At 39.3% G+C, this 27,686-nt stretch overlaps 1 protein-coding gene across 1 annotated transcript in view; it reads right to left on the bottom strand.

Moving 5' to 3' along the window:
- The window catches only part of LOC119788118 (transmembrane protein 211), a 196,654-nt gene that overhangs the window by 103,735 nt on the left and 65,233 nt on the right, over positions 1–27,686 (bottom strand). The window contains exon 2 of the mRNA XM_038292275.1: positions 21,545–21,683. Within this exon, the coding sequence (XP_038148203.1) occupies positions 21,545–21,683 (139 nt within the window). The remainder of the gene's footprint in view (positions 1–21,544; positions 21,684–27,686) is intronic.

The raw sequence follows: 27,686 nt of genomic DNA, 5'->3' as shown, positions 1-27,686 counted from the left end.
AACGCCTAAATTAACTTAAAATGCAGGAATCTGCCAGTAAAACGTTTGCTTTTATTATTAGGCTATTTGCTTTTATTATACTGGTGCGTTCAGTTTGGATTACGGACATGAAAACCGCTTTCCAGCCGCCACGGCAAACCGCGAAGAGGCGACCGGGCCAGAGGCTGCTGTTGAAGGGGATTTCCAATGACAAAGCATCGCCTGTATTTTGGGGGTCTGAGCGGCTCCGACAGCGAAATAATATTTGCATGCAGGATCATAATCTGGATGAACTGACTGCACAGAGGAAGTTTTCATGTGGACTTTTTCACTTAAAAACATTTTAAAACTACTTTATTCTCACTGATCACAGCAAATATAGCTGCCATTGTTACAGGCAAAGAAAGGATAGGGTAGCTCTGCCTAACGCGTATCAATGTGCGCATTAGGCGCATCAAAAACCACTTCTTCACACGTTTTTGATGTTCTTCTTGCTTTTGGTGCAAACGTAGCATAATGTCAGCTAAATCTGCACAGGGAAACCTATCAATAAACCGAACATTAACATATATGACTTAATAACCATTTAAATGAACTATTCTCATTATTTAAAGTCCAGATTCTTCACATATTTGTATCATATTAAACTGCACTTCCAATATTCACCACTGTTCGTCGCCATTTCCCATTTTCCTCTGAACACGGAAACTGCCGGCTTGCTTGGACTTGCAATGAATCTTGGGATACTCTAAGATTCCAAGAATACAAAAGCCCAGTCCTTCCATCCTGGCCAAAAGAAGGCCTGGCATACGAAGGAGTCTTTAAATCCAAACAAGCCACAGCGCTGCGCTATGACGTAATGATCCGATGAATCTGGCCCTTGGAGGATGCAGCCCCTGATTCTGACTTTGCCCTAACCCCTGAACCCCTTAATCGCTAAATAGAGCGGGGACTATCTGGTGGACTATATAGTGAACTAAGTTAACTGACCGTTTGGACAGATGATCACTACCTTTCGCTTACCATGATCACGTGAATCCGCCTACCCCGCATGATGCCTGCTCCATCTTTGTTATTTGTCACCACTGTCGGTTAGCGACAGCCTACTGATTACATAGACAAGGCTTACATAGACAAGACTACTGCCCCCTGTGTTTTGGGAGAATATTGCACCACAGACAGCATTAAGTATGCCTCCAGCACTTGTCCAGGCTTGCATGTCATCTGCAAAGGCACCCTCAGCTGTTTCTAAGTCTCTCAAATCCCATTTTTAATAAATTCATATATGTATTTAATATGCCATTAATTCACAATACGTTTTTTTATAATACATAGACATATATATCGGCACAGCTTCCCTAGTTCACTTAGCAAAGTGACTTTTACAGCACATTGTAAGAAAATAATACAGAGACATAAACATATGGAAAGCAAAGGCAACAGAGCCCAATTGGCTAATCAATCATACTGCAGCTGTGACAGGTAGCAGCGTTCTCAAAGTTTCCATATACTGCCTACAAAAACAAACTCTTAACAACACAGATGGCACCAACAACGTGGCACAAGTTCTCAGTCATCGCTTCACTCTGAGGAGAAGATCAATCACTGCATGAGAGGGAAGTGGATAAAACGGCAAGTGAGAAATGAAACGGAAAGAGAAGCAGGCATAAACATACACACACTTATCAAAGTTGGGCTGTGTAAGTACGAGAAGGGCCAACAATCTCAGACACAACAATGAGTCATCCTGGCTCATTGTTCTTGTGAAACAGGGGCTGGTGGGAATTCCTGAAATACGCACGCATTGGAGAGTTACTCCCACCTTTTATAGGCCATGATCCAGCCAGAAGGTAACCACAAGGCATCTAGCCAAACTAGAAACATGGACAAGTAGTATATCATTTTGGTTTTCTGTTGAGATAACAACAGATTTTTTTTTTTTTTTAAAGGAGATATTTACGATTTGGAGTATTTTTGTAGCTGTTTGACTGGGAGCAAAAAACAAACCAATCACAGCCCCATAAACATGAACAATGCTCCAAAATAAAAAAAAACATGAAGAAATGTGGTTCTTGTCACAAAACTGCATTTTATTGCATTCTTTAAATTCATTGCTATATATAAATAATCTTATAAAGAGATTATTGAGAACAATATCTTCTAACAAGCGATACAATTATGGAGAGGTGGATTTTTAAACATTATTATTAGGAATTTATTATTAGGGTAAAAAGATAAATGCCCTATCCTTACAACAGGAGAGCATTCAGCTGTTTTAGCGAGAGATATTAATTAAACAGATATAAAAAGGAAATATAGACCAGATATAAGGCAGTCGTGTCAGTAATCACACCTGTTCTGTATTTCTCTTAGGGGCACCCACCTGTTTCATGCAGAAGTCTGCTCCCCCCTGTTGCATCTAAGTCCTTATTTTCTATTCCCTGATCGTCTATCCCATGTTAAAAAAACAAAAACTAACATAGCATTTAAAGGGAATATTCATACTGTGTTAAAGATAATTACGTCTTTAAATAGCAATCAGAGCAACCACTAAAACCATTTGACTATTCCACAAACTTTATTACATCTGTATAATAATTAACATGGAGAGAAGTTATTGAAGCTATTAAATTTTTATCATAAAAACACTTCATCAATGGACAAATGATTTGCTCAACTTCGTGCATTGATGTGTTAACTATAAATAAATAATATTGCAACATCTTTAGCTTCTGCAGGGAAAAAAGGGAAGCAGTCCTAAGTGCAGAATCTGGCTTCCACCTCATCATCTTGGCTGCAAGTTGCAAAATGAAAAAAAAAAAGCAGAGAGCCCCTTCAGAGGTGGAGGACTCATGTAATATGCATAGCCACCAGCTCTTTGAGTGTGTGTTTGTGTGTCGGTGTGCGATTGTGTGTATTTGCTGGAAGTTATGTGGCAGAATGACGGAGGAGCGGGAAGAAAAGGGAGACAGGGGAGGAATGAGAAACAGACACTCGTCTTTTTTGGATCCAGCCACGGTTCTCCTCTATCTGATAGAGGCGAGTAAACTGAAGGGGTCGATGGGGGGGGAGGAAAAATGCTAGAATTTCATATCTTCCTTGTCTGCTTCTTTTCATCTTACATATTTTCTTCTGTCAACATATTTGTTACGTGGCGTTGTGAGACGACTCAGGAGGGCGTAACGCTGTGGAGAGTTTTACAATATTGTGCTTTGTGAAGCTTTAACACATTCATGTTACAGCCCAAAACTTCAGTTTCTCTTTTCTTGGATTTCTGTGGTAGGCCAACCCCTTTTTCAAATGTGTCAGTAGCCGCCTTCACTCTGATACACTGACTCAGGATGCTAATGGTGGCCTCAGAATTTACCTAATGAAGGAGAAGTTCTGTGTAATGAAACCTAAGTAAGAATCCAGATGTTGTATGAAGGCCTTTATTAGAGAAAATTATTAAATACATAGAATGAAGACCAAATATTACAGCAGACTCATGGAGAAAGTTTTAGAAAAACATCAAAGTAATATTTAGTAAAACGGGCATCTTAACCCTTTATAGGGAAAGTTACCGTTTCTGATCACTTGCATACCCCTTACAAATGGAGTCCCACACCCACCCCAGCCCTGCCATCCTTCAGTGAGGTCTAGAAGGTTTCTAAACAAAATATAAGTGCCAGTATCAGCATTAATGCCTCTAAGGTTATGTTGTACCAAATAAAATGTATTTCTTTCACTCTCATAGTGTTTTTCATGAATTTCTTATAGAAGCACTTTTGTTATTTTTCTTAATATATTCGGGCAAGTTAGTGTTTCTTGTTATTACATTCATATTAATTTTTGCCATTAAAATATCCATGTTTTTTTTTTATGTTACAAAGAAAATAAGGACTTGTCCTGGATTCCAATAATACTATTGGCTTGAAATTTAGATTTTCGAAGTATTTCACTGAGTACCCTACAAAGGGTTAAAGGAATTTGCCTAAAATCGATGACAGCATTTGCATTTTTTTTTTTGTTGTATTATTACATCCACTAATAATCAGAAACATCTTCATAAGTGAAGAATTTTATATTGGGTCATACATTAGGCTGGTCGCCCATTTGCAAAGCACCATGACGGATGCAGGCAATGTATAAATAAAATAACTAACACGTGGAATATCAACGCGTTTCCCTTTGCTGGCAGTTCAGTGTGATTGAGAGGCGGCGATGAAGATCATCTGCAGATGCTAAACCAACGATTGAGAGTCTGAACTGCAACACAATGCAGGACCATGCAAATGCAGCAGCAGCACAAGAAACGGTCTCACCATCCCTAAGCAAGCGAAAAACCGAAGACATTTAAAGAAATCAAGGATAAACATTAGGCTAGCTTCTCCAGGTAGAAGGAGCAAATGAAGGAGAAAGATTTAAAAAGCGGAACCTTAAGTTACCATGTTCCTCCTTCACAAGTTAGTGAACTATACTGCCTAAATTAGCTTATATCTAACTTTTCCATTTGGTTTAATTAGACAGTGTAGCTGGTTACTATAGCAATCATAACAATAGATCATATACCAATAGTGTTGGTACAGAATTGTAGATTTATTTGGGTTTAGTAATTAAATTTGGATGACATACTTACATCGCGCTGTTGAGGCCTTCTAACACACCGTGGCTACAGTTGCCGCAATACGTGTTAGAGGCAGTGACAGGCTAGGTATAGTGTTTGTTTGAGAGAAATACCCCCATTAATTCCTACATAATATCCCTTTAAAATTCAGCACGGTTATCCATCAGTCAAAAACCAGAAAAGAATCTGTGAAGACATGACCGTCTAGCTGAAACAAAAGATCTGGCAACATGAATATTAGACAGAAAGGCTGCTAATTGGTTACTCTGGAGCTCAGGTGAGAGAATTGTTGACAGAAACCCATTAGTCAAACACTATAATGGATGCAAGCATGATGCATCAAATGTGAGGATCTGATGTCTATCCAACAGGCCATGCATTTCAGGTCTATGCAGAATTTATATCCCTGGAATTAAATGTAATATGCAATATTATATATGAGGAAACCTCAGCAATTACATTATTAAGCTAGGTATACACCACTGACATGATGGAATGAACAACATGTAGGCAATCACACATGGTGTCATTTATTCAAAAAGGCTGTGTGTGCTGGAAACAACCTTGACAAACCCTTCCAATGGTGAAACACGGTGTTGGAAGAATCATGCTGCGTTTCAAAGAAGCCAAATAGAGAAACTGTTAGAAGTTGAAAAAAGCTTTGAAGCTGTGGTGGAAATGTTCCTATCAACAGGACAAGGATCCTAATAGTACGATCAGAAGGGCCGTAAAATGGTTTTGGTGAAATCGTACTCTAAATCTAATTTAAAAATGTGCAGAAAAACCTGAAAACAGATGCTCACAGGCACTCTATATTCGATGTAAATTATTTTATTTGAACTACTTTAAAAAGAAGAGTAAAAACTTCAGTGCGTAGATGAACAAACAGGAAGCATGATGCATGCAGCAGCCACTGTAACTGTTTCTACCGTATACCATACAAAAAAGTGTTTAATTACTGTTTTAAAAACGCATTAAATATTGAAATATAGCAATGCGTGCACACTCATTTTCAAAGAGAACATTAAAGACGAATTCAAAACCTGTTAATCTTCAAAGATTGCTGTTGCACAGAGTCTATAAGAGACCTTTCCAAGAAAACTGATTAACTGGATAGGACATTAGCTCAGTCCTAATTACAGTCTGGGTCTAATTGACTGTTGGACCAATTAATGTGGTTTTTGTGGGTAATGTATCAGTGAGCGAGGAGAGCCAGGCGCTGCTGTAATCATCATTACAGCAGACAACAGATCAGACCAATGTGGGAACGCACCAACACAAACTCCCGCTTTGATTCATAAGCACACATTAGACCTAGTTTATCCATTTGGGTACATTTGCATATATGAAAGATGCTGTTGCACATAAGAAAAGAAAATTATTTTTATTTTTTTTAATGTGTTAAATGCATTTAACCTGCAACTATCAATGATTTCTGCACAAATTCAAAGTAATTCATGAGACTTAAGACCACAAAAAGGGAAGTGTGCAGATTGTTTGTGTGGGTGGGGGTGAAAGTGTGAGTGGCACCCATATCACATTACAAGTGGGAGAAAAAACAGCTCTGTTTACATGGAAAGAGACATTCACATGTCTTCACATACAAATCCACACCAACTGATAAGACATATATCCATTGGTAATGTATATTGTCAGTGCTGTATGTTGTGGGTAATGGGGGAGGGGGGGTCAGCAACACATCACATCTAAACTGGGTCACACAAACAAACAGAAAGACCAAAGCAGAATGTGTAAAGACTTAATCGATGGCTCCAGCTCTCACCGACTGCAGATCAGGGAGACTTGAAGGTGAAGGTGAAATATTCCCAGTCAAAAAGAAAAAAAATAAGTATGTTTGAGAGTTAAGAGAGAAGCCTCGGGCTAAACCTACTGATGAAACAGAATGAAATATCAGCGATTGACAGAAAACAAACAACAAGAGTTCGGGGGCTCTGATTGTGATAAAGACGAGCTTATAGGAAAAACTGAGGAAAAAGTAAGAAATGTTGAAAAAAAAAAAAAAAGTTGAAAGGAAAATGAAAACACTTGGTAGAAAATGAAAAAATATGTGAGAAGAAAAGTCATGGATTTAATCCACACATCCTTTCAAACAAACAGCATAATAAATGAGGGACCAGAGTAGCTCCAAAAGAACTGTTCTTGAACTAAAGTTGATTTTAACACCAAAACTTTGGAGACTTAAATTGCTTTCACATTAGACCTAAGGCACACTTATCACTGTGACAGAATCCATTTTTGGAGAAGATCACAAACATGGTGAAGCCATCGTTTACATCCATTATCTTTTGCATCTAGTTCTCATCTAACCTCTGGAGGAATTGGTTCAGATCTACCAAATATCTCCCACAATCTTTGTTTGTTTTATCACCTGAAATTGTTTTCAAGCTCCTTCTCAGCCTCCTGATCTTGTTTTCCTGCAGCTAATCTTCTTCCTGTAGATGGTTTTTGATTTTCTCTTCTTCTCAGTTTCTCCTGAGCATCTCCTCTTTACTCCCTAATCTAAAGGCTCTCTTCTTCTCCTTGAGAAAACCCTTTATTTCAGACTTGTTCCGAGTCTTGTTATTGGAGAGGCACTTTTTGAGGTGAAGGGTCCGAAAGTAACGTTGCAGAAAACGGATGCATTATGCACCAACTTCTGTTTGATGCATTCTCTGCATAAGCCAGAATTTTTTTTTTCTATGCCTTTAATTAAAGTTCCTAAAGATAAGCTGAAATGGGTAATGCAGAGAATTCAGTTTCTATTAAGTTCATATCTACTTTTTAAGGAAAGTTCTTCCCTTCTTTTAAGACTTTTTCTTAAAAGAGCTTTCATAATATTAACACTGACATAAGAGACGCTCCAATCATCCTTTTTCTCAAACAGTGATGAAAAAAAAACTCTTTAAGTGCAAATTAATTGTCAGAGGAACACATTTCGTTAATAGTCTGCATCAGTAATCCAGCCTGATATGGAAAATGTACTCATCTGCATCAGGGAGATGAGTGATGTGCTGTACAGGTACCATATGGGCTCCGGAGGCGACAGCGGCACACGAACAACACAGCAAGCGCTTTGATCAAAGCAACTTCTTATTTGCATCGCCCTGCTGCAGCAGGCATCTGCGTAGCAGCTTTGCTCAAGGGAGCGCTGACACAGCAGGTAGGGCTTCCTCAGCATTGGCACAATGAAACTTAATGGGCGAGTCTGTACAGGCAGAACACTAAATACATGCTATCTCACCTTGGCCCAGGGAGGTAAAAACGCAGGTGGGTTTCTACTTGATGATGAAGACGATAATAATGTGAAATCTCGTTCAGCCAGATGTTGGTCCATGTGAGAAATTCTCCTCCCAGAGTCGTCTTTCATTCATTCGGCTGCGATGGCAGAATTTTATGATTCAAAGACCATTTCAGGCAAAGTGTCACAGTTTGAATCAGACTTCAGTCCCACGGCTGAGACCCAGCAAAGCCCAGTGATATCTGTATTCAACAGAGGAAAACTGATTTCCTCTGATGTCAGAGCACATACCTAACCCTGCCTCTGGAAATAAAACCTACTAAGCATCGCATAATGAAATTAGCTCGTCAGCCTGCCTGGTGGACGGTTATGGAGAATAGAAGGGTGATAACCAGAATGAACAGTTTTATTCACAAAACATGTGTGAAGACAGTCAGAAGTGTGATAAAAGGTTTATCTTAATATAAATTGAACAGAATATATTTTTATCTGAATAATAAATCAAGTTTGTTGTTTTGTTCCAAACTGCCAAACATGAGCATGTTAGCATTTAAATAAAAAACAGCTCTTCTTTGCCATAGCAACACTTATTGGTCAAAAGTCTCTTTTTTTCACAGCTAACAGAATATTTTGAAACTTAACCCAAGGTCCCCATCATACTATTGCATATCTGATTTTTAATGTCCCAAAGTCATACAGTGTTTTACATAAAGACCACTGTGGTATATTGCCAGGCTGCCGCAGATTAGGACATATTCAAAAAAGTTAAATAATTGGAAAAAAAGGTTAATTATTATAATTATTAGTTATTGTTAAGTGCCTTGAGATGATATGTGCTGGGAATTGGCGTTATGTAAATAAACTGAATTGAATTGAACAATTGAAGAGAAAAATGTGCAACAACATTTGTGCTACAGTGCTATTTTTGCACCTATGAAGATTCAGTCACATCTGCATTACAAATGCTTGAAGTCGGTACAAAAGGATAGCGAGTCGATCTATTTTTTATTTTTTTAAATATGCTCATAAATATGTCGAGGCTTGCATTCGCAGTCTTTGTTAGCTACGTCCAAAAGCTGCATGCAACAACAGCAAATTTTGTTTTTACTCAAATTAAAAACCTGAACAAACCAAATACCTTTTCTTGTGGCTATAACCCCTCCTCAGCTACTGGAAGGTAAAAAAAAGGCTATCAGCCGATCAGATAGCTGCGTAGTTGCATCGTTTTTTGTTTCTTTTTTTTTATAAGTCTAGGAAATATAATTAAAGTATTCCATCTGTCCGTCCGTCCGTCCATCCATCCATCTATCTTCTTCTGCTTCTCTTTGAGGGTAACAATAGGGCTGGTGCCTATCTCCAGTAGACTAAGGACATAAGGCAGGGTACACCCTGGACAGGTCGCCAGTGTAGCGCAGGGCAGAGACATACAGCAGTGGAGTAGACGTAAGCGGACACACTAATGCCTAGGGGCAATTTAAAGATACCATTTAATCTTAAAGCACTCTTTTTAGACCGTGGAGCCCCCTCTTCAAAAAATGTGTCCTTAAAAAAATCCTTGCATCAATTAATTGCATTTACAATTTAGTTGCAATTTTTATATAGCAGAGGCACTGAGTTTTGGTCACATTACAATAAACCAAGAGTAAAACACTGAATTTCTCACTCCAGCCCTTTAGGTTGCAGTAATACGCTTACAGTGGGTTTGCAGGCACACATAAGGAAAGTATGAGTTACGGCTAGAGCACAGATCCGTGCATTAGTGTAAGGAAGAGGCCTCCCACGCAGAAACAGTAAAGACCTGCCTGAAAGGACTCTGGACAAGCACGTTTTCAAGGTTATAAAAACAATGAAACCCTGGAGTGAAACATCCACCTGCTTGTGGTTTAGTGCATATAAAAACTAAAATACAATTGGAAATTCAATATTGCTTGAAAAAATATCCGTTTTTGATTTATGGCAAAAAACATGTCAAAATTAAGCAGTGATTTCAACAAGTTCAATGGGTGTTCATTAGTTGGATAGTGTTTGAGTAAAGCGATGCGTGTTGTTGGTTCTACTACCAATGGAAAACAATTATAGCTAATAAAAGGAAAATACTTAATATATGTGTTAGGAATCCAGTTTGTGTGGGTTGTGTGTTTGTGTTTTCTCCCTCCACCACCAGGTGGCGCCCGGTTCTACAGTAGTTGGCCCTTCCACACACCTGCGGATGGTTGCCTCATTATCTGAGGACTCTTAAGCTGCTGACTGCCACTACCTCGACGCCAGAGTGTTTGCCAGTTTTGGGTACTCTAGCCAAGCTGAGTTTAGCAGAGTCTAACTGAGTCTTTGTCTCCCTGAGCCCTAACCTTGTTGTTTTTTGTCTTTGCCTCTCGGCAGGAAGTCACCCTGCAAACTGGATGTTTTGGCCTTCTCCCCCTGGAAGGATCGTTTGAGCTTCACACTGAGCAGGGGATTCGAACTGGATGTTTGGACCTTCTGCCCCTGGAAGGATCGTTTGAGCTTCACACTGAGCAGGGGATTCAAACTGGATGTTTGGACCTTCTCCCCCTGAAAGGATTGTTGGAGCTTCACACTGAGCAGGGGATAAATCTCCACACGAACCGTTGAAGTACTTCAGGAAATTTAAGTGGCAGTCAGCTCCTTCGCTCCTCAAGGAACCAACCAAACCCGAGTAAAACCCTGTCCGCCCTCCAACGAGTCAACTAAATTCTGGAATAACCCACACAGACTGGATTCTGGGAAGGACACCTTTTTCTGGAAATGTGAGTCCCGTTTCAGTCTTTGTTCGTCACTCAAGTTTCCCACTGAGCCTGAACTAAACTCTGAACTTCCCTTCTCACTTCCAGTTCCAGTTCACCAGCGTTCTGAGTAACACTGGATCCAACTCATCGTGCCTTCCATAAACCTGTTAAAACTTTTCTCTGGTTCTCTGAATGGTTTCCTGCATGTGGGTCAGATCCCTTAAAAAGAACATGACAATATGAACATGTACCAATTAGGGAGAAAATAAGAACATTAAAATCTTACATTTTTCTGGAGGGAAACATTTGTGCCTCTCCTGAACTACTGTTGAGTGCCAAAAAAAATTACTCAAATACAAAAGGCCCCCGAACCAAACTCTGGGCCCCCTTGACCTATGTGTAAGCTTTAAACAAGTAAATACATATATGAGAGAGAACTCTGGTAGGAAAAGTAATGTTTCACACCATTCATATATAAACCCAACCACCACGAGATAAAATATGGATACTTTACATTAAGTTTAGATAGTTTATCCATGTGAAAGGACTCAGTGTTTCCCAACATAAACTTCCTTTTCCTCTTTACAAATCATGCTGATTTAGCTTTACCAACATACTTGGTAAGACAAGAAATTGCATGTAGCAGCTTTAAGTGCCCCTCTAGTTATCACACTAAGTGCAGGAGTCTGAAAAAGAAGAAAAAAAAACACAAACTATTGATCCAACCAGTCTTTGAAACCCTGCACTTGTTTCTGTGTATCTTTGATGCATTCCATCATAAGAACATGGTCTGTTTAGTGGCAGAACATCTTAGAGTTCACCCGCTGACCCATATGGAAATAAGTCACAAGAACTAACAGGCAGGCATTGCTGTGCTGAGTGCTATAAGATTAGTACTACCATCGGCGTCGCCAGACCCCATTTACTGGGGCACGTGCCCCAGTATAAATGAGCTGTGCCCCAGTATAAATCTCATGAATATTTGCAACAGTGATAAATTTTTTTAATGCATCAATTTAGATAATTCCAACGGGAGGAGACGTATATTTCTACTCAAATGCGCAGCAAGTGTGTTGGTAACTCCAAATTGAGGACGTATTAGCGCCCCCACGTCAGCGCATGTCACTGCATGAACTGCAGGTAAATTAACACGCTCCTCTCAACTGAGTTGGATGGGACACTGTGCGGCCGCGACGCATTTTTAGTTCCGGTAACGTTTCTTACCTGTCAATTTTATTATTTTCCCAGTGAAACCACATGATTTATAGGCTACAAACTGAAAATTACTGCACTGGTTTGTAGATGGATATCAGGAAATTCCTCTCACGAAGCAGAGACAGGGAAGCAGTACAACAAGATGAGAGAGGGAGGTAAGGTCCCGTAATGAATTAGTGATTTAAGCTAAGCAGTTACATTAGGGACGTTATAAGCAATATGATAGATATTTACATAATTATAAATTTACGGTTTTTAATGTTTGCTGTAGAGAATGAGAATGAAGGTGCTGGAGTAGGAAAGGGAGGAGGGGGAGAGACTGACAGGCAAGAGACAGGTGAGAGACAGGACCATGAAGGTGATGAGGGAGCAACAACCAGCGTCCACAAACAAGAATGGGACATTAGTGACTTAGGGGGAAAGCATGATGGTCCTAAACAAGTGAAGTTGTCCCACTATCCCCAGGACAAATTTGGAGTTAAAAAAAAACTTTCATTCAATTCAAAATAGTTTGAAAGCTTTTTATGATTGAAAAAGAAAGCCTTGTCATCAAGGATATGCAGTGTGTTTTCAACTTGCTTGATAACATCATATTCCCAACACTAACACAGGTCATCCAGATCTCCCTCACCATCCCAGTCAACAGCTGTGGTTGTGAAAGGTCATTCAGTGTGTTGAGAAGGCTCCACACTTGGCTGAGGTGCACAATGGGACAAGACAGGCTCCATCATCTTGCTATTTTATCAGTTGAAAAGGAAGAACTTTCTAAGCTGAGTCACAAGTGATTGACCGCTTTGCAAAAAGGAAAAATAGGAGGTACACTTTAATGCTCAAAAATAAAAGAAAAACTTAGTTCAGGTTGAGTTAAACCCGCAGTTCTCAAAGTGTGTGGCGCGACCCACTGGTGGGGAATTGAGACGTGACAGGTGGGGCGCGCCAAGTTCCGGTGTGTGTTTCTGTGTGTTGTGTGAAATGTAGAACGTGTGAGAGCAAACTGTCCTTATAGCTGTATGTTGCCGCTTTTTAGACCAATCAAACCCACAAAGTAATCATTACTAGCCTACATGCAGTCTAATTAAAAGAACATTAGATATGAGAAACATTTCACCTGGAACTGAAGTGCCAAAATAATGATTGACGTAACGTCGGCATATTATTTGTAATAATATTGTGTGTTGCCAACTCAGCGACTTTGTTGCTATATTTCAGACCCCTCCAGCGACTCTTTTTCAAAAAAGCGACTAGCGACAAATCTAGCGACAAATCTAGCGACTTTTGGAGACTTTTACATGAAAGCACGTATCGTTGCTTTTCTTGTCCTCCAGCGGCAGGTGCTGCCGTCGGGCGCCTCCCCCATCCCCACCCCGTTCTCCCCCGCTATCGCAGGAGTCCCTCTCAGCGCTGCAGTCAGAGACACAGCATGTTTACCCTCAGCGTCCAGACTGCAAATAAAGCGCACATGCGCCGGGATTGACGGCGCAGGTTGATCATAAATAACTGAATTTGAAATATTTTATCTTAAATAAATAACGGCGTTTGATTCACACAGCAGCATGTTCATGTTGTACCGTGATTTGTAGGCTCCTTGGTGGACCACAAGGGAAAAAAAGAAAACGTTTAAAAAAGTTTAAAAAAAATTGTAACTCCGCCATAGTGTCTCTTTATGGTTCATTTTGCCGGTCACAAACCGGGTAAAGGAGGAGGGTTAGTATTGTAATAAATTAAACATTAATAAAACAAAAATAATAATAATAATAAACATTAATGGACAGAAAAAAGTAGCTCTATATTATTTGGGTGTTTTTACTCACTTTTTGTCTTTCTCTAACAACGTTATTTCTCCCACTCCCATCTCAGCTGAACATTGAGCATGACTTGAGAGTGGCAGTATCAAGCCTGCAACCCCGTTTTGAGAAACTGTGCAATGCAAAACAGGCTCATTGCAGCCACTAATGCAGGGATAAATACAGGTGCTGGTCATAAAATTAGAATATCATGAAAAAGTAGATTGATTTCAGTAATTCCATTTAAAAAGTGAAACGTGTATATTATATTCATACATTACATACAAACTCATATATTTCAGATGTTTATTTTGTTTAATTTTGATGATTACAAATGACAACAAATGAAAATCTCAAATTCATCATATCAGAAAATTAGAATATTGTGAAAAGGTTCAAAATTAATGGCCCCTGGTGCCACACTCTAATCAGCTAATTAACTCAAACCACCTGCAAAAGCCTTTAAATGGTCTTTCAGTCTAGTTCTATAGGCTACACAATCATGGGGAAGACTGCTGACTTGACAGTTGTCCAAAAGACGACCATCGACACCTTGCACAAGGAGGGCAAGACACAAAAGGTCATCGCTAAAGAGGCTGGCTGTTCACAGAGCTCAGTGTCCAAGCACATTAATAGAGAGGCGAAGGGAAGGAAAAGATGTGGTCGAAAAAAGTGTACAAGCAAGAGAGATAACCGCACCCTGGAGAGGATTGTGAAACAAAACCCCTTCAAAAATGTGGGGGAGATTCACAAAGAGTGGACTGCAGCTGGAGTGAGTGCTTCAAGAACCACCACACACAGACGTATGAAAGACATGGGTTTCTGCTGCCGCATTCCTTGTGTCAAGCCACTCTTGAACCACAGACAGCGTCAGAAGCGTCTTGCCTGGGCTAAAGAGAAACAGGACTGGACTGCTGGTGAGTGGTCCAAAGTCATGTTCTCTGATGAAAGTAAATTTTGCACTTCCTTTGGAAATCAAGGTCCCAGAGTCTGGAGGAAAAGAAGAGAGGCACTTCATCCACGTTGCTTGAAGTCCAGTGTAAAGTTTCCACAGTCAGTGATGGTTTGGGGTGCCATGTCATCTGCTGGTGTTGGTCCATTGTGTTTTCTGAGGTCCAGGGTCAACGCAGCCACATACCAGGAAGTTTTAGAGCACTTCATGCTTCCTGCAGCTGACCAACTTTTTGGAGATGCAGATTTCATTTTCCAACAGGACTTGGCACCTGCACACAGTGCCAAAGCTACCAGTACCTGGTTGAAGGACCATGGTATCCCTGTTCTTAATTGGCCAGCAAACTCTCCTGACCTTAACCCCATAGAAAATCTATGGGGTATTGTGAAGAAGAAGATGCAATACACCAGACCCAACAATTCAGAAGAGCTAAAAGCCACTATTAGAGCAACCTGGGCTATCATAACACCTGAGCAGTGCCACAGACTGATCGACTCCATGCCACGCCGCATTGCTGCAGTAATACAGGCCAAAGGAGGCCCAACTAAATACTGAGTGCTGTACATGCTCATACTTTTCATGTTCATACTTTTCAGTTGGCCAACATTTCTATAAATCCTTTGTTTTTATTGGTCTTCAGTAATATTCTAATTTTCTGATATGATGAATTTGAGATTTTCATTTGTTGTCATTTGTAATCATCAAAATTAAACAAAATAAACACCTGAAATATATGAGTTTGTATGTAATGTATGAATATAATATACAAGTTTCACTTTTTAAATGGAATTACTGAAATCAATCTACTTTTTCATGATATTCTAATTTTATGACCAGCACCTGTAGACCTGTCTTGCCAGATGGATTTCATTTCTTTTCTTTTATTAACAGATTGCAGAGTGGCACTTAAATTTTTTCTATCTTTAAGCTTGATACAAATTTTGACACAGCTGCATTTTTATTTTCTTTATTTTTGAGCTTGCTGTTATTTGATGTAGATAGTTTGTATTTAGATACTACTTGTTACTTCAATAAAATTGGAACATTTTAAGATTGTTGCATATTTCATTAGTATTGTGTTGGGGCGATGGGGACAGGCGGGGCTTGAAAATTCCCCCTTGTCCAAAGTGGGGAATGACAGAAAAAGTTTGAGAACCACTTAGTTAAACTTTCCCCTGAACTAAAACTCTGTAACCTAGGAATTAATGATTACTTCAGAATGTGTATAAGGAAACTTTTTATTTTTTAAAGTTGTTGATGTCTTATTTTTTATAGCTGCAATGTTGAAAATGTTCATGTCCGTTAAAAGAAATATGCTCTTATACTCATTAATATCTCAACTGGTAATTTTGGTAGGAATTTATCAGGGTGGGGCAGTGTGCTTGTCTGTATTTGTGTATGGAAGGAGGGGCATATGCGGTAGGGGGCCAGTGCCCCAGTAAAGCTTTGTGCCTAGCAACGCCCCTGAGTACTACACATAATGGAAAACACAGCAGTCAGTCACCAGAATACAAATGATTGTTTTTTAGCAAAAGCTTGTATCAAATGCACACTAAAGCATTTCAGGGTTTTTTACTGAAAAGCATCAAAAAATGAAACTGGCGGGAAATATGTTTATTAAAAATGTTACACAGACTTGATGTAGAGCAGATTAGAAGCATTTAGACCAGTTAATTCAGTTATTTATTAGAAAATAAAATTAACGGCTAAAGAAATAAATATTTCCAAATCAGCTTTAAGATTTTTTTCTTTTCAATTATTTAAAAAACTCCTCGTGAACATAAGGGTTAAACATTCCCTTATTTAAAGCTGACTCCTGCTAGTGAAAGCGCTATGATTTTAGTCATGGTTTCTCACTTAAGTCTTGAGCATTATTTCTTTCCTTTCATCTCTTCGAGCAATAACCTTCCACATGCTGCTGCTCCTACTTTAATGGAACTGCACAACACATCATCAACTGCATGAATATGAAAGAAAGAAAACAGCAATTCAATTTTTATAAAAAAAAAAATAATAATAATAATAATAACCAAAAAGCCCAAGGGAATATACTTTTCAAGTCATGTGCATAAATCTTCTAAAGAAATATCTCAACTCTAGCATATTTTGGACTGCAGCATGTACTCACCTGTGGCCAAATCAATAAAGAGGAAAAAAAATGGGGGGAGTTAGAGCAGAAGATAAAAGCTCCACCATATTTAAGACAATATCATAATCTTAATGTTCCCTATATGGTAATATGGCTATAACCCTGCAGGAAAACAGCTGAGATTAGGCTTGTGTGAGCACTGAGTGCTTGTACACTCAGCCGAGTGTGTCGTGTATTCAGCCCTGAACAGATAGCTGTTCTCCCAGAATCTGCCTGAGTGCTGCACCATGACGGAGCGGAAAGCTGTGCTCAGCTACTTCTGGATCTAACAACTCATTGGACATTACCCACTAAAATTAAAAACAAAGTTTGGGCTCAGAATTTAACTCACATTTATGCAAATGTGTTGTTTTTTTTTTAAATATTCAGACGGAACAGCAAACACTCAGCATTCATCTGATGTGAACGACCATGAACACCAAAAAGCAGAGATCGGCTGAAATATGCATGATGGGGAGGGGGAAGGAAAAAAAGCTTCTCGCCATAACACACAGGAATATGTGCCTTCTTCTCTCGAAGCATGAAATATTGATGGCGGCAGCATTCAATGGCGCAACGACTCGACCACTGGATGGAGTTCACGTCTAATTTTGGACTGAACCCAAGAGACCAGAGCTTCCAGAAAGAGATGGCTGTTTAACGTGGAAATAAATGCTTTCTCTTACTGTATCAGAAACTGGATGTTGGTATTTTACTATGTGGGGACATTTATGCAACCCACTCTGCACAAATTTAAGAATTACCCAATGTTTAGATTCTTTAATTTGTACAGGAGAGTTGCATCCAGATTTATGTTTTTTAAAGATGTCTAAACATTTTAAACCGGAGCTCTTCTACGCCCGGGTGACAGCTTTGGAGATATTGCTGGTTTTGTGAATTCTTTCTGCACCTCCCTCTCCGAACCCTTAAGGCCACAGGGTTTCCAGATCCAAATCATAGGGAAAAAAAGAAGATATGTTTTCTTTAAAAAAAAAAATAAATAAAGCAGTGTAACATTTGTGTTAATTCTGTTGTGTAATTCTAAGCTGGCTAAACAGGTTAAATCATCCTCAGCACTTTAACCCGCCCATCTGATATGCATAACTTTGTCAGAACCCCTCAATTCAGCTGTTAAAAGTAGATTTAGTAGTTTATTGTAGATTTTTAACCACACATTCTGCTCTTAATAGCATTTATGTAGACCAGCAGGGACATGGAGCAGCTTTTCGACATCTGGGAGGGAAAGAATGGGACGGAGTCTGTAGATATTCTGGAGATGGTAAAAAGAAGTCCAGCAGAGGTGATCTACATAGGATTCTGAGTTAAGTTGGGATTAATTTTCCCACTGAGGTTTGAGACTACTGTTAAAAGAGGGATGATGGAGCTAGAAAAGGTTATACTGTTTATGGATCATGACTGTGTCTGATGCGGTTGCTGTTTAGATAAAACTGTGCTCCATCCATGCACTTATCTCCTCCATACAGGCAGTGAGTTGTGATGGAGATGATTAAGTTGATGAGGGTGGGGTTGCAGCTGTGGCACTTACATAAAGTTGTATGTCATCTGTGTAACAATGAAATGAGAGATCATAACGGCAGATGATGATGTGGAGTGAGGTATATGATTAATAGCAGGGGCCCCAGAAATGACCCCTGAGGAACACAACAAGTAACTGTAGTGGGACTGGATGTGGGGTGATCCATAGAGATGTATTCTGTCTGGTTTGTCAGGTAGGAGTGGAACCAACTGAGCAGTGGGAGTCAGTCCAATGGTGAAATGGAGACTGCTTAACAAAATGTCGGGGTTGAGAGTGTCAAATGGAGCACACAGGCCCAAGAGGATGAAGAGGGAGGAAGAGCCATCATCTGATGACATCCGAAGGTCGTTTGTGACTCTAATGGGGGCCTAGGCAGAAGTCTCCAGGTCCTAGGAACCCAATGTGGCTTAGAAATTGCTTCTTCTCAGCTTTACTTTCCTCATATTAATGGAAAAAGATGCAAAACAAGGATAAACATCAGTCAAGAGTGTTCAAGCCAAAATAAGGGAGCATTGGAGGGTCAGACTGTACACAAATGTTGCTGCATTTCTTCCAATTAGGAAAGTTAAACATTAGCATTAGCATTATGGAACAAGTCTGAGAGAGTGTGAATATGCAGCCTACTGGCTGGGAGGAGTTAAACTACTAATCACCTTTATATGCAGGTTAAATGATTTTTATTATATTTATGTCAGTAACCATCCCAGAGTCCTATGATCAAAATGCTCTCACCTATTAATTCGTTTTGCCCTGGATAAAGGTTGAAATCATTGTCCACAGATATTTTTCTGTTAGAAAAACAAAAACAAAACAATGAATTTGAACCATTAGGAGTATTTTAGTACCGTAGTTTAGGTCAATTTAAGAGCATGAAGACAGGAGGCCTAAAAGCCCGGCATTTGGAGGCAAATCTCCTACAGCTTTTAGATGCATGCTTTATCCAACCCACCTGAATAAAAGTAATACTCCTCCTCAGCATGCCGTAAAGTTTTACACATTTCATCAATGACATAATAACTTACAGCAAATAAGCATTTAACAGCTGCAGGATGGTATACCTTAATGAAACTGAAAAGTAAATCAGCTGACTAAATAGTAACTGCATTGTCAATATATGTTGTGTTAAATATTAATATCACAAAGGGCCGTTTGGAACACAATAATTATATTAAATATATTGTGAACTCCAACTTTAGATATTAATGTGATATAATAAGATTCCCCAGATGACTGGAGACAAGATGCTAAATGTCACAGAGACTGTTTGAGGCACAGATGAGAATAAGAGGAAAGAAAATCTGTTTTATTGCAACTGATATCAGCACTAATTACCCAAAGTCTTACCAACTCAGGATTCTCTAATATAGCTCAGCGCTGAAGTCCACTGACAACAATAAAATACAGTTTCTGTGATGCTTTCAGCTGTAGGTAAAACTAGCAGAGAAGTCAGAGACTATTGTCTGCAGCCGTAGTGTTTACCTGCGCAGGACTACAGAAGCTGCAAACATTCAGTCAGCTGACATTTTATGTTTTAAAGATGAGGGCAATGTTGTTGTTTTTTTATTATTACTTAATGATAACAATACCTGTCAAGGACAGCGGTACCCAGGTAAGCGGGACAGTGTGACATCACGGATTACACTAAAAACCACATCCAGCCTCAAAGGTAAAGTGTGACCCTTAAAAACAGAACATTTTACAGCAGAAAGGTGCAACAAAGTAAAAATAGAAAGTTTGCATCCCTGCAGGGAGGATGAGGATGAGTTTTTCTCTCCCAGTGATTGATGATTGTGTAAAACTAGTTGTTATAAAGAGAGTGAAGTTCTCTCTGTGTCCAAAATGTGAAGATATCACAGCGGCAGAGCGCACCGAGGACGCGCTCCTTCAATGACCGAAACCAGTAGACGTTCCATAATTCCTCATTAACTTAACGCCCTCAAACATTAGAAGAGCGGCATACATTTCACTCATCCGCTGACATCTCCTTAGCCTGCAACAGCGACTCTGTAACAAGCGTGAGGATCAAAAAAGGGCATCGCTAGCGTGATTTAGAGGAAAAGCTGACAAGTTGCATTTTGCCACCAGTTTTTCTCCCAGTCTGCAAGAAAAAACACACACACTCACACACAACCAGAAGACCCGCTGATGACACACACACCACAAAGAAAACCATTGTTCCTAATCTCCTTGTTCCAGTTTATTAGCTCGCTTTGAGAACGCTCGCTTTCAACACACACACTGTCAGAGATGGAAAAAAATAAACACTCTTCTGATCCGCTCCCCTCAAGAGGGCTTTGGGGCTCTCTGTTAACTCTCCGTCGATTGAGACAAGAGTCGACCTGGAAATGAAACAAAGGCCTGGATCCTCGCTCTCCTTGAAGTTATTCAGCAAAAAAATCTGTTGCAGCCTGCAGACACACACACCCTCACACATCCACACACACAGAAGAGGCTCGGTTTTCTTTCTTTGCCACTGATTTGCTCTCATTTTTCCAAAGCTTAATCGATCGGATTCCCTGGTCTGCCTGTAAACAATGAGCCCCTCTTCAAACACGCCATTAACCACGGGCCGTGAAAGTTCCGCTTTTATCAATAAAGATTTAACCTCTGCGATGAATCCAGACACTAATCATGCTGAGGTAAATGCCAGATGCAGAGACCCCAATTACCTGCTTGATACTGGCAAGGACAGAGGTTACATAAACACAGGTGGGGGCGGCGTAAAAAAAAAAAAAAACAATTACGGGTCGGCGCTTGTAATTAACACGGAGGAGGGAGATGAGGTGACTTGAGACCCATTTAAGCAACAAACTTCATCATTTACACAGAAAAATGATTAAAAAAACCCCGCTGCCATCTAAAGGTTCCTACGCCTTTTCTGTTATTATTGGTTTTGGAAGCTGAGGCTCCAGTGAGACCATTTATGGGCCTACTTCCCTGTTAGAGTGAAAATGTCGGCCTAATAAGTCACATGTAGCCCTGAACAAATGACCTGTGTAAAGGAGGCGTAATTGTCTTTTTACAGCAGCCTCTAAATCTCCCTATGACTTCCTGTGGCTGGCTCAGCCATGTCCTGCAGACTCCGGTTGCCTAGCAGCAGCTGTCCTCGACATGTTTCCTTTTGTTGTTCTTTTGACTGATGAGAAACAAAGTCAGCGATATTTCTATTTAATCCCACCGCTAATAGGCAGCACTATCAGAGATTGTTGCAGTGTGCATCTCAAAAAGAGACGGTGGGGGTTAAAAGATATTGGACTCAAAGATTTGTCGTCATTATCTGGGAAAGCGTCCATCAGAAGTGAGTTGTGTATTTCGGAGGTGAAACAGGAAGGAGAGAGGGCGTAGTAATGCCTGTGCTTACCCGATGCCATCTGCATGTACCCAGCCAGGGTGCAGATCCTCCTCTCGCAGCCTCCGCCTGGCAGGAAGATGGTGATGATGGCCAATAGGGAGCTGACCGCCAGCAGGGCGCATCCTCCTGAACAAAGGACGGCGCTGGTCTGAGGAAAAACACAACATATCTGGTTAGATCAAGGAGTTCAAATTAAAGATTTCCTATCAGATTTTTTAAAAAGAAAAAGCAATCTGGTCCCTTTGAGAAGTTTTCATACACCTTAAACATTTCTGCATCTATTTATTTCATGGTAGGGGTGAACATTTTTCCTATCGTTTATTGCTATGGTAATAAGTTTCTAGTAACAAGAAAATTTTTGATTTATCGTCTCAACCAGGGGTCTATAACCTGCAGCTCAGGAGCCGCAAGTGGCTCTTTAGACCCTCTACAATGGCGCATAATAGTGCCTAGAAATCATTAATAATTAGAAATAATAATCAGTATTGTGGAAGAAGTGAACCTCCACCTCAGTCTAGAAGTTTTCTTCCAGAATCAGTTTCTTGAGCTCCATCTGTCTACCCACTGCCATGTTTTATACTTTAGATGGGGGCCTCAGGGGGCTGAGCCGTGAACCTCTGCAGCTCCTTCACTCTTAAGTCGTGCACTGCGCGATTTTTTGTCCTTTTCGGGCCGACTTTCAAATGGTGGGAGAATTTTTCTATCAGCCCAACTTTTAGCCTGATCGTGCGTCTTGTAGTATACAGAGGGTAACGAGAGGCGATCAGCCTTTCACGACCACCTCCCGATCAGGAATCTGAGGTCGGGAGAAAATCAAACATGTTTAATTTTCAGTCAACCGTCGTGGGCAAATCGCTCAGTGTGCAAACAAGGATTCTTCTTCTTCCTCTCAGATGTAAACACAGAAACATGGCGGGGGTGCGAGTGAATTGGAGTTCTTCCTGTAAAATTGACAGACCGTGGTTGCCACGTTTGCTCAGCCATGTCTTTATCCAAATACGTCGCCGTGTTTTCTTTTTAGGGATTTAAGCACAAAATTACACAAATTGCCAAGGCAGCGCGGTTCACTCTAGTTTGCTTCATATTCCACTATTCCCCTTCTACTGGTTTGGCTTCTGGATAGACGAGTCTGAGTAGCGCCATCTCACTGCGGAGCTGAGTCCGACGCATTTTTTAGACGTATAGTGTGAGCAGGTAGATTGCATTGTGCTGCACATCGAGAGCTGTGAACTCACACTGTATGACGAAACCCCACGGTTTTTGTCACACTGTATGTGCGCGCAACGATTGAAAAAATCGCACAGTGTATGCCCGGCTTTAGGTTCTCCTCTGATTAATGCTCTCAATGTCCGGCATGTCAGGTGAGGCACATGTTCATGTCTTGATGGTGCAAATGATTGACCTAACAAAGCTCTATGTGATGTTGAAAGGGTAGAATATATATTTTTAGACTTGTCTCCACTTTTCTCCCTGTCTGCTGTTTTCCTTGGTCTTCATGATGCTGCTGTAGGTAAATAATGCTCTCTTCATAGAACAGATTTTTTTCATGCTGAGGTTAAATAAAATCTATGTTGGCTCAACTAATTTCCTAGGAGAACCTCCTCAGGTTATTTTTAGCACCTAGATTGAACATTTGTATTCAGTTGATCAGTGTTTTTGTGGATTCCATAAACACAAATTCTATTCATTTTGTCCTTCTTTCCCTTAATGCAGTAAATACAATTAAATTTTCGGATTTCCACGGACATAATGTAAAAAAAGTTTAAGGGGTGTGAATACTTTCTCCTGGTTTCTCACTATAAAAGATTATCCTTTCCATTAATATTTTTCAAACCATATTACAAAGTGTTTTTTTCCATTAGTGTAACATCACAGTCTGACTTCCTTGCAAGTTAATAACCATCTCAGCTGGAAATCAGCCCTCCAAGACCAAAGCAGAGCTACCTGTACCTGCTCATTACACCTCTACTTTATCACAAACACGCTGAGAGCAAAGCAGAGACAGAAGTTCCCATCAGATATAAATATACCAGGATAATTAAGGAAACTCCCATAAACCACCCTATTAAACTCACACTGCCTCCCAAAGGTTTTAACACCGCTGGAAGTTTTCCACAGTTTTGTCAAGTTACAACTTACTGAGATTTTATGTGAGAGATTAAATCTAAGTAGTAGGAAAAAAACAAATGTGAGTAAAAAGTGTGGCGTGTATTTCCATCATCTGCTAAATAAGATAATTGTATCTGTATTCAACCTTTTTTTTATTTAAATAGAGGATTTACAACTTTACTGAGTGTAAATTGTGTTGGAGTTAAATTCAGTGAAAAATTTGAAAGCCATGCAATGTAACTTTTACTCTATATAGTGTATAAGTTATATTCAACTCTGCAGGTGTTACTTGTTTTCTTAGCGCAGTTCATTTGTGTGTAATCACAGTAAAAGTACAGTTGTTGTTTTTTTTTAAGTATTCTGTTGTTTGTTCCAAAACATAGTAAAAATACATCAGCACTGCAACCAATCAACACATGTTTCTTAGGATATAACTTTCTCCTTGAGAAAGTTATATCCTAAGCTGTCATCTCGAAGATCTCAATTCAATGTTTGATCCAAATCGCAAATTAAAAAATGACTAAGCAAGTAGAGCATTTACTGGGAAAAGAGCCCACAGTGGCCATGAGTGTCTACAAAGATCAACAACTAAGATGAAGGAATCTAGTAGTCAGAGATGTGATCTTTGAAAGAAGCCGAAACAAATAGATTGTTGAAATTGAAAATTCAGAAACTGGTAAAAAAAAAAAAAAAAAAAAAAAAAAAAAAATATATATATATATATATATATATATATATATATATATATATATATATATATATATATATATATATATATATATATATATATATATATATATATATATATATATATGTGGAAAGAAAAACAAGGAGATCCTTTTTCCAGCCACAAAGATTCTCTGTTATGCCAAAAAATGGACCAAACAGTGGGACCCACAGTGGACCAGGCAATTCCACACATGAAAACACTGCTATTATTTAGTTCCTCCCAACATAAAAGAACATTTTTAGAAATTGATCTTGTTTTAAGACATGATTTCTAATTTTAACTGTTCAACATGCATATTTCTAAATTTAAAAACCTTAAATCAAGACATCATGTCAAGTGAAACTATCTTGCTGCATGGAAAGGTGATTTCACTTAATTTGGGAGGTTTTTCCCCTGGGATTTAGTTTTCTTTCTTGATTTTAGACGACCCTTATTTGCAGTGAACCTGCACCTGGAAATGACCGATGATCTTCCCGACCTCAGTGAGCGATTGAACAAACAGGAACGAGGCTGAGATGAGACCAAATGTAGAACAGTTCAAGGAGTATAAATACTATTTTATTTCTACATTCCGCACATCAGTATTCCCCCCATTGCTTAACACTAATAAATTAAAAGTAAGCTGTCAATTCAAGTAGGTAAGCAAATTGATTTTTAATTAATTTTGGCGCTTGGTAAGATAAGAAAAAAAAAACATCTCCATTATCTTTCTTCAAGTGCAGCATACTCATGTTTAACAGATCATTTTACTCACTTCCTGAAATGAAGGGAACATATACTTTATGCAAGAACTGTTTGCTTATTTTCAATCTTTTTTTTCCCTCTTTTCTTTGTTTTTTTTTTTTTTTTTTTACAGTAAAGTTTCAAACTCTCAAAGGAGAATCAACAAAGGTTAAAAACCACTCGTGTAAAACAAGGAGTTCCATCCACAGCAGGTGCAACGCCGTGCAAAAACAGCTGATTAGCACCGCCTCGCTGGCGGGAGGGGCGATCAGAGGGATGTGTCTCATATTCTCCAGGGAATGACTAGAAACACGTGTCATACCGTGTATATGTGATGTGACTGACGTGATTGGAAGAGTGATTTCCTCAGCTGACAGATGATTTAATTGGTTTGCTCTGAGTGGCTGGGAGAAAAGCTGCAATGAGAAATATACTGGTGGCAAAGGATCATTACATGTTTGACCTTCATTTGCCAAAAACTGATAAGTGCGTCCATCATCAAAAATGTTCCGAGTAGATAAACAGAGCTTTCACCTCCTGTCTTAGAGGGCTAAGAGCTAAGTGCCTTGCCCACAGGCACCTTGACCAGAGCAATTAAGTAAGGGAAGATGGCATGCAGAGAGAGCGATATATTCAGCAAGTCGTTTTACTGCAAATCATTTTGAGAACCAATAAAGGTTTAATTAAATTTAATTTAGATTTTATACCTTCATTATGAAGCCCGGTGATTATTTCTCAGCCCTTTGGCAGCAGAGCGTCAGGTTTTCTGTGCCTGCTGGAGCTTCCATGAACACAGACACAACACACGCTAATAAACTGCTTTGTTCAGCCATGCCTAGCGGGGAAAATTAACCAAACATAGAGACCATGATTGTTCTTTTTGTCTGTTTAAGAACACAATCAAGAAACTTATCAGATTGTGTTTTTTAGAGAGAACGTTGTATAACTTTTGGGGTTTTCAGAAACCTTATGCAGAGCATGGAGCAGCTGTCAACCATCAGTTCTGTTATAATACCAGGTTGTAAATGTCAAAAGCACACCTGGATTCCCTGAAAGTCAGTTCAGCAAAAGAAATAATTTCCTATCAAACCACTTTTCTAAAGTGTGAGAACAATCATTTAGACAGAAATGACATTAACGGCGGTTAAGTTGTGCTGTTGGTACTTAGCGACACAAGAAGAGAATGTAGAGATGAGTTATAAATCTCTGAGGTTTAGCTGTTCTTTCTTACTAAATTGATATTTATGCTTCAAGCAGAATGACTCATTTCTCTTTGCTGCTTGATCTTTGTATGCCTGGTGGACTTAGAGTGCAGTTAGAGGCACATCATGTCTCATATAGCACAGCAAATGTTGAGAGGGAGGGCCAGTGATCCTTATTTAGAGAACAATCAAAGAGAAAAAGATGATTTTCCTGAATTAAGTGCAACTTTCAACATCAAAATACATCATTTCAAATGGTTCTTACCAAAAGTTTTCCATATGTTGAATATAAATTTGTTTGTTTATCCTCTTCATTTTTCAAACACTTAATTATCTACTCCCAGCTACAGATTTATACACTTGACATTTTCCATGCCATTTAAAAACAACTCAAGACTAATAAAGAGCATCGGAGCGCAACGCGCAGCTATTTTAGCGGGGGAAAAAAGCAAGCAGCATTTTAATTAATAGGGTCCCAATCCATCAATTTCCAAAACTGTTATTGAGTGTGATTGTGAAGATAAGGGGAGAGAAATCCAGATAGTCAAAACGATTTCTTCTATCAGACCAGACAGACTCGTTTAGGAGGCCCTTTTTTTTTTTTCCTCTCAGACACACTTGTTGTTCTGAGCACAAGTTAATTTAGTAGAAAATGGGCTCCTAACAGCACTGGTCTTTCTCTAAATAGATTGTAATTGTGTGTGAATAACTGCAACAGTAGTAAGGAGGGGTGGAGAAAGCAGGAAACTGAATGCTAGAATAATTTCTGTCCTTCACTTTACTTTTTAAACGGTTACAATTAATGATAACAGTAATGTATGAATGTGCAACACTATGTTAGACTCAAGGAATAAAAATTGCTTGGTGTAGTTTGTAAATTAGAAGAAAAACTGGTGTTTTGGGAGACCAAAAATGCAGGTTTTGTGTTTCTGTGAGTAAAAATGAGCTAAATCCTCCTTTTTTTTTTTTTTGAAACAATGACGTAGCTACGTCTCTATGTGACTCGCATGCACCTCTTTGCCTCTAATTTGTTGTGTTTACCTCGCATTTGAGCAGGTAAGTAATAGAATACCAATAGAAAGATTTGCATTTAAAATAAGAAAAAAAAAACTTTTAGCTTTTTTATGGTGTATAATAACTAATTATCGATAATTAATCTCCCTTTTTGGACTTCTTTTTGAGTTATTTATATCATTCTGTTTTGTTGGTCATTGATTTCTTTTCCATTTTGTGTTATATTTAAGATGTGTTGCAATATTTGGAGTTAGTCAGTTGCCCCCTTGTGCCAGTCTTCTTTCCCTTAGCTCCCTTCTAGTTACTTCTATCCACACCTGCTCCCTATCAGCTGATTAGTCCATTCTTTGCTGTGTCCCCCAAATATACACCT

Source organism: Cyprinodon tularosa, unplaced genomic scaffold, assembly GCF_016077235.1.
Source record: "Cyprinodon tularosa strain WSP-4 unplaced genomic scaffold, ASM1607723v1 ctg31, whole genome shotgun sequence".
Classification (NCBI taxonomy): Eukaryota; Metazoa; Chordata; class Actinopteri; order Cyprinodontiformes; family Cyprinodontidae; genus Cyprinodon; species Cyprinodon tularosa.
This window is presented reverse-complemented; position numbering and strand designations above follow the sequence as displayed.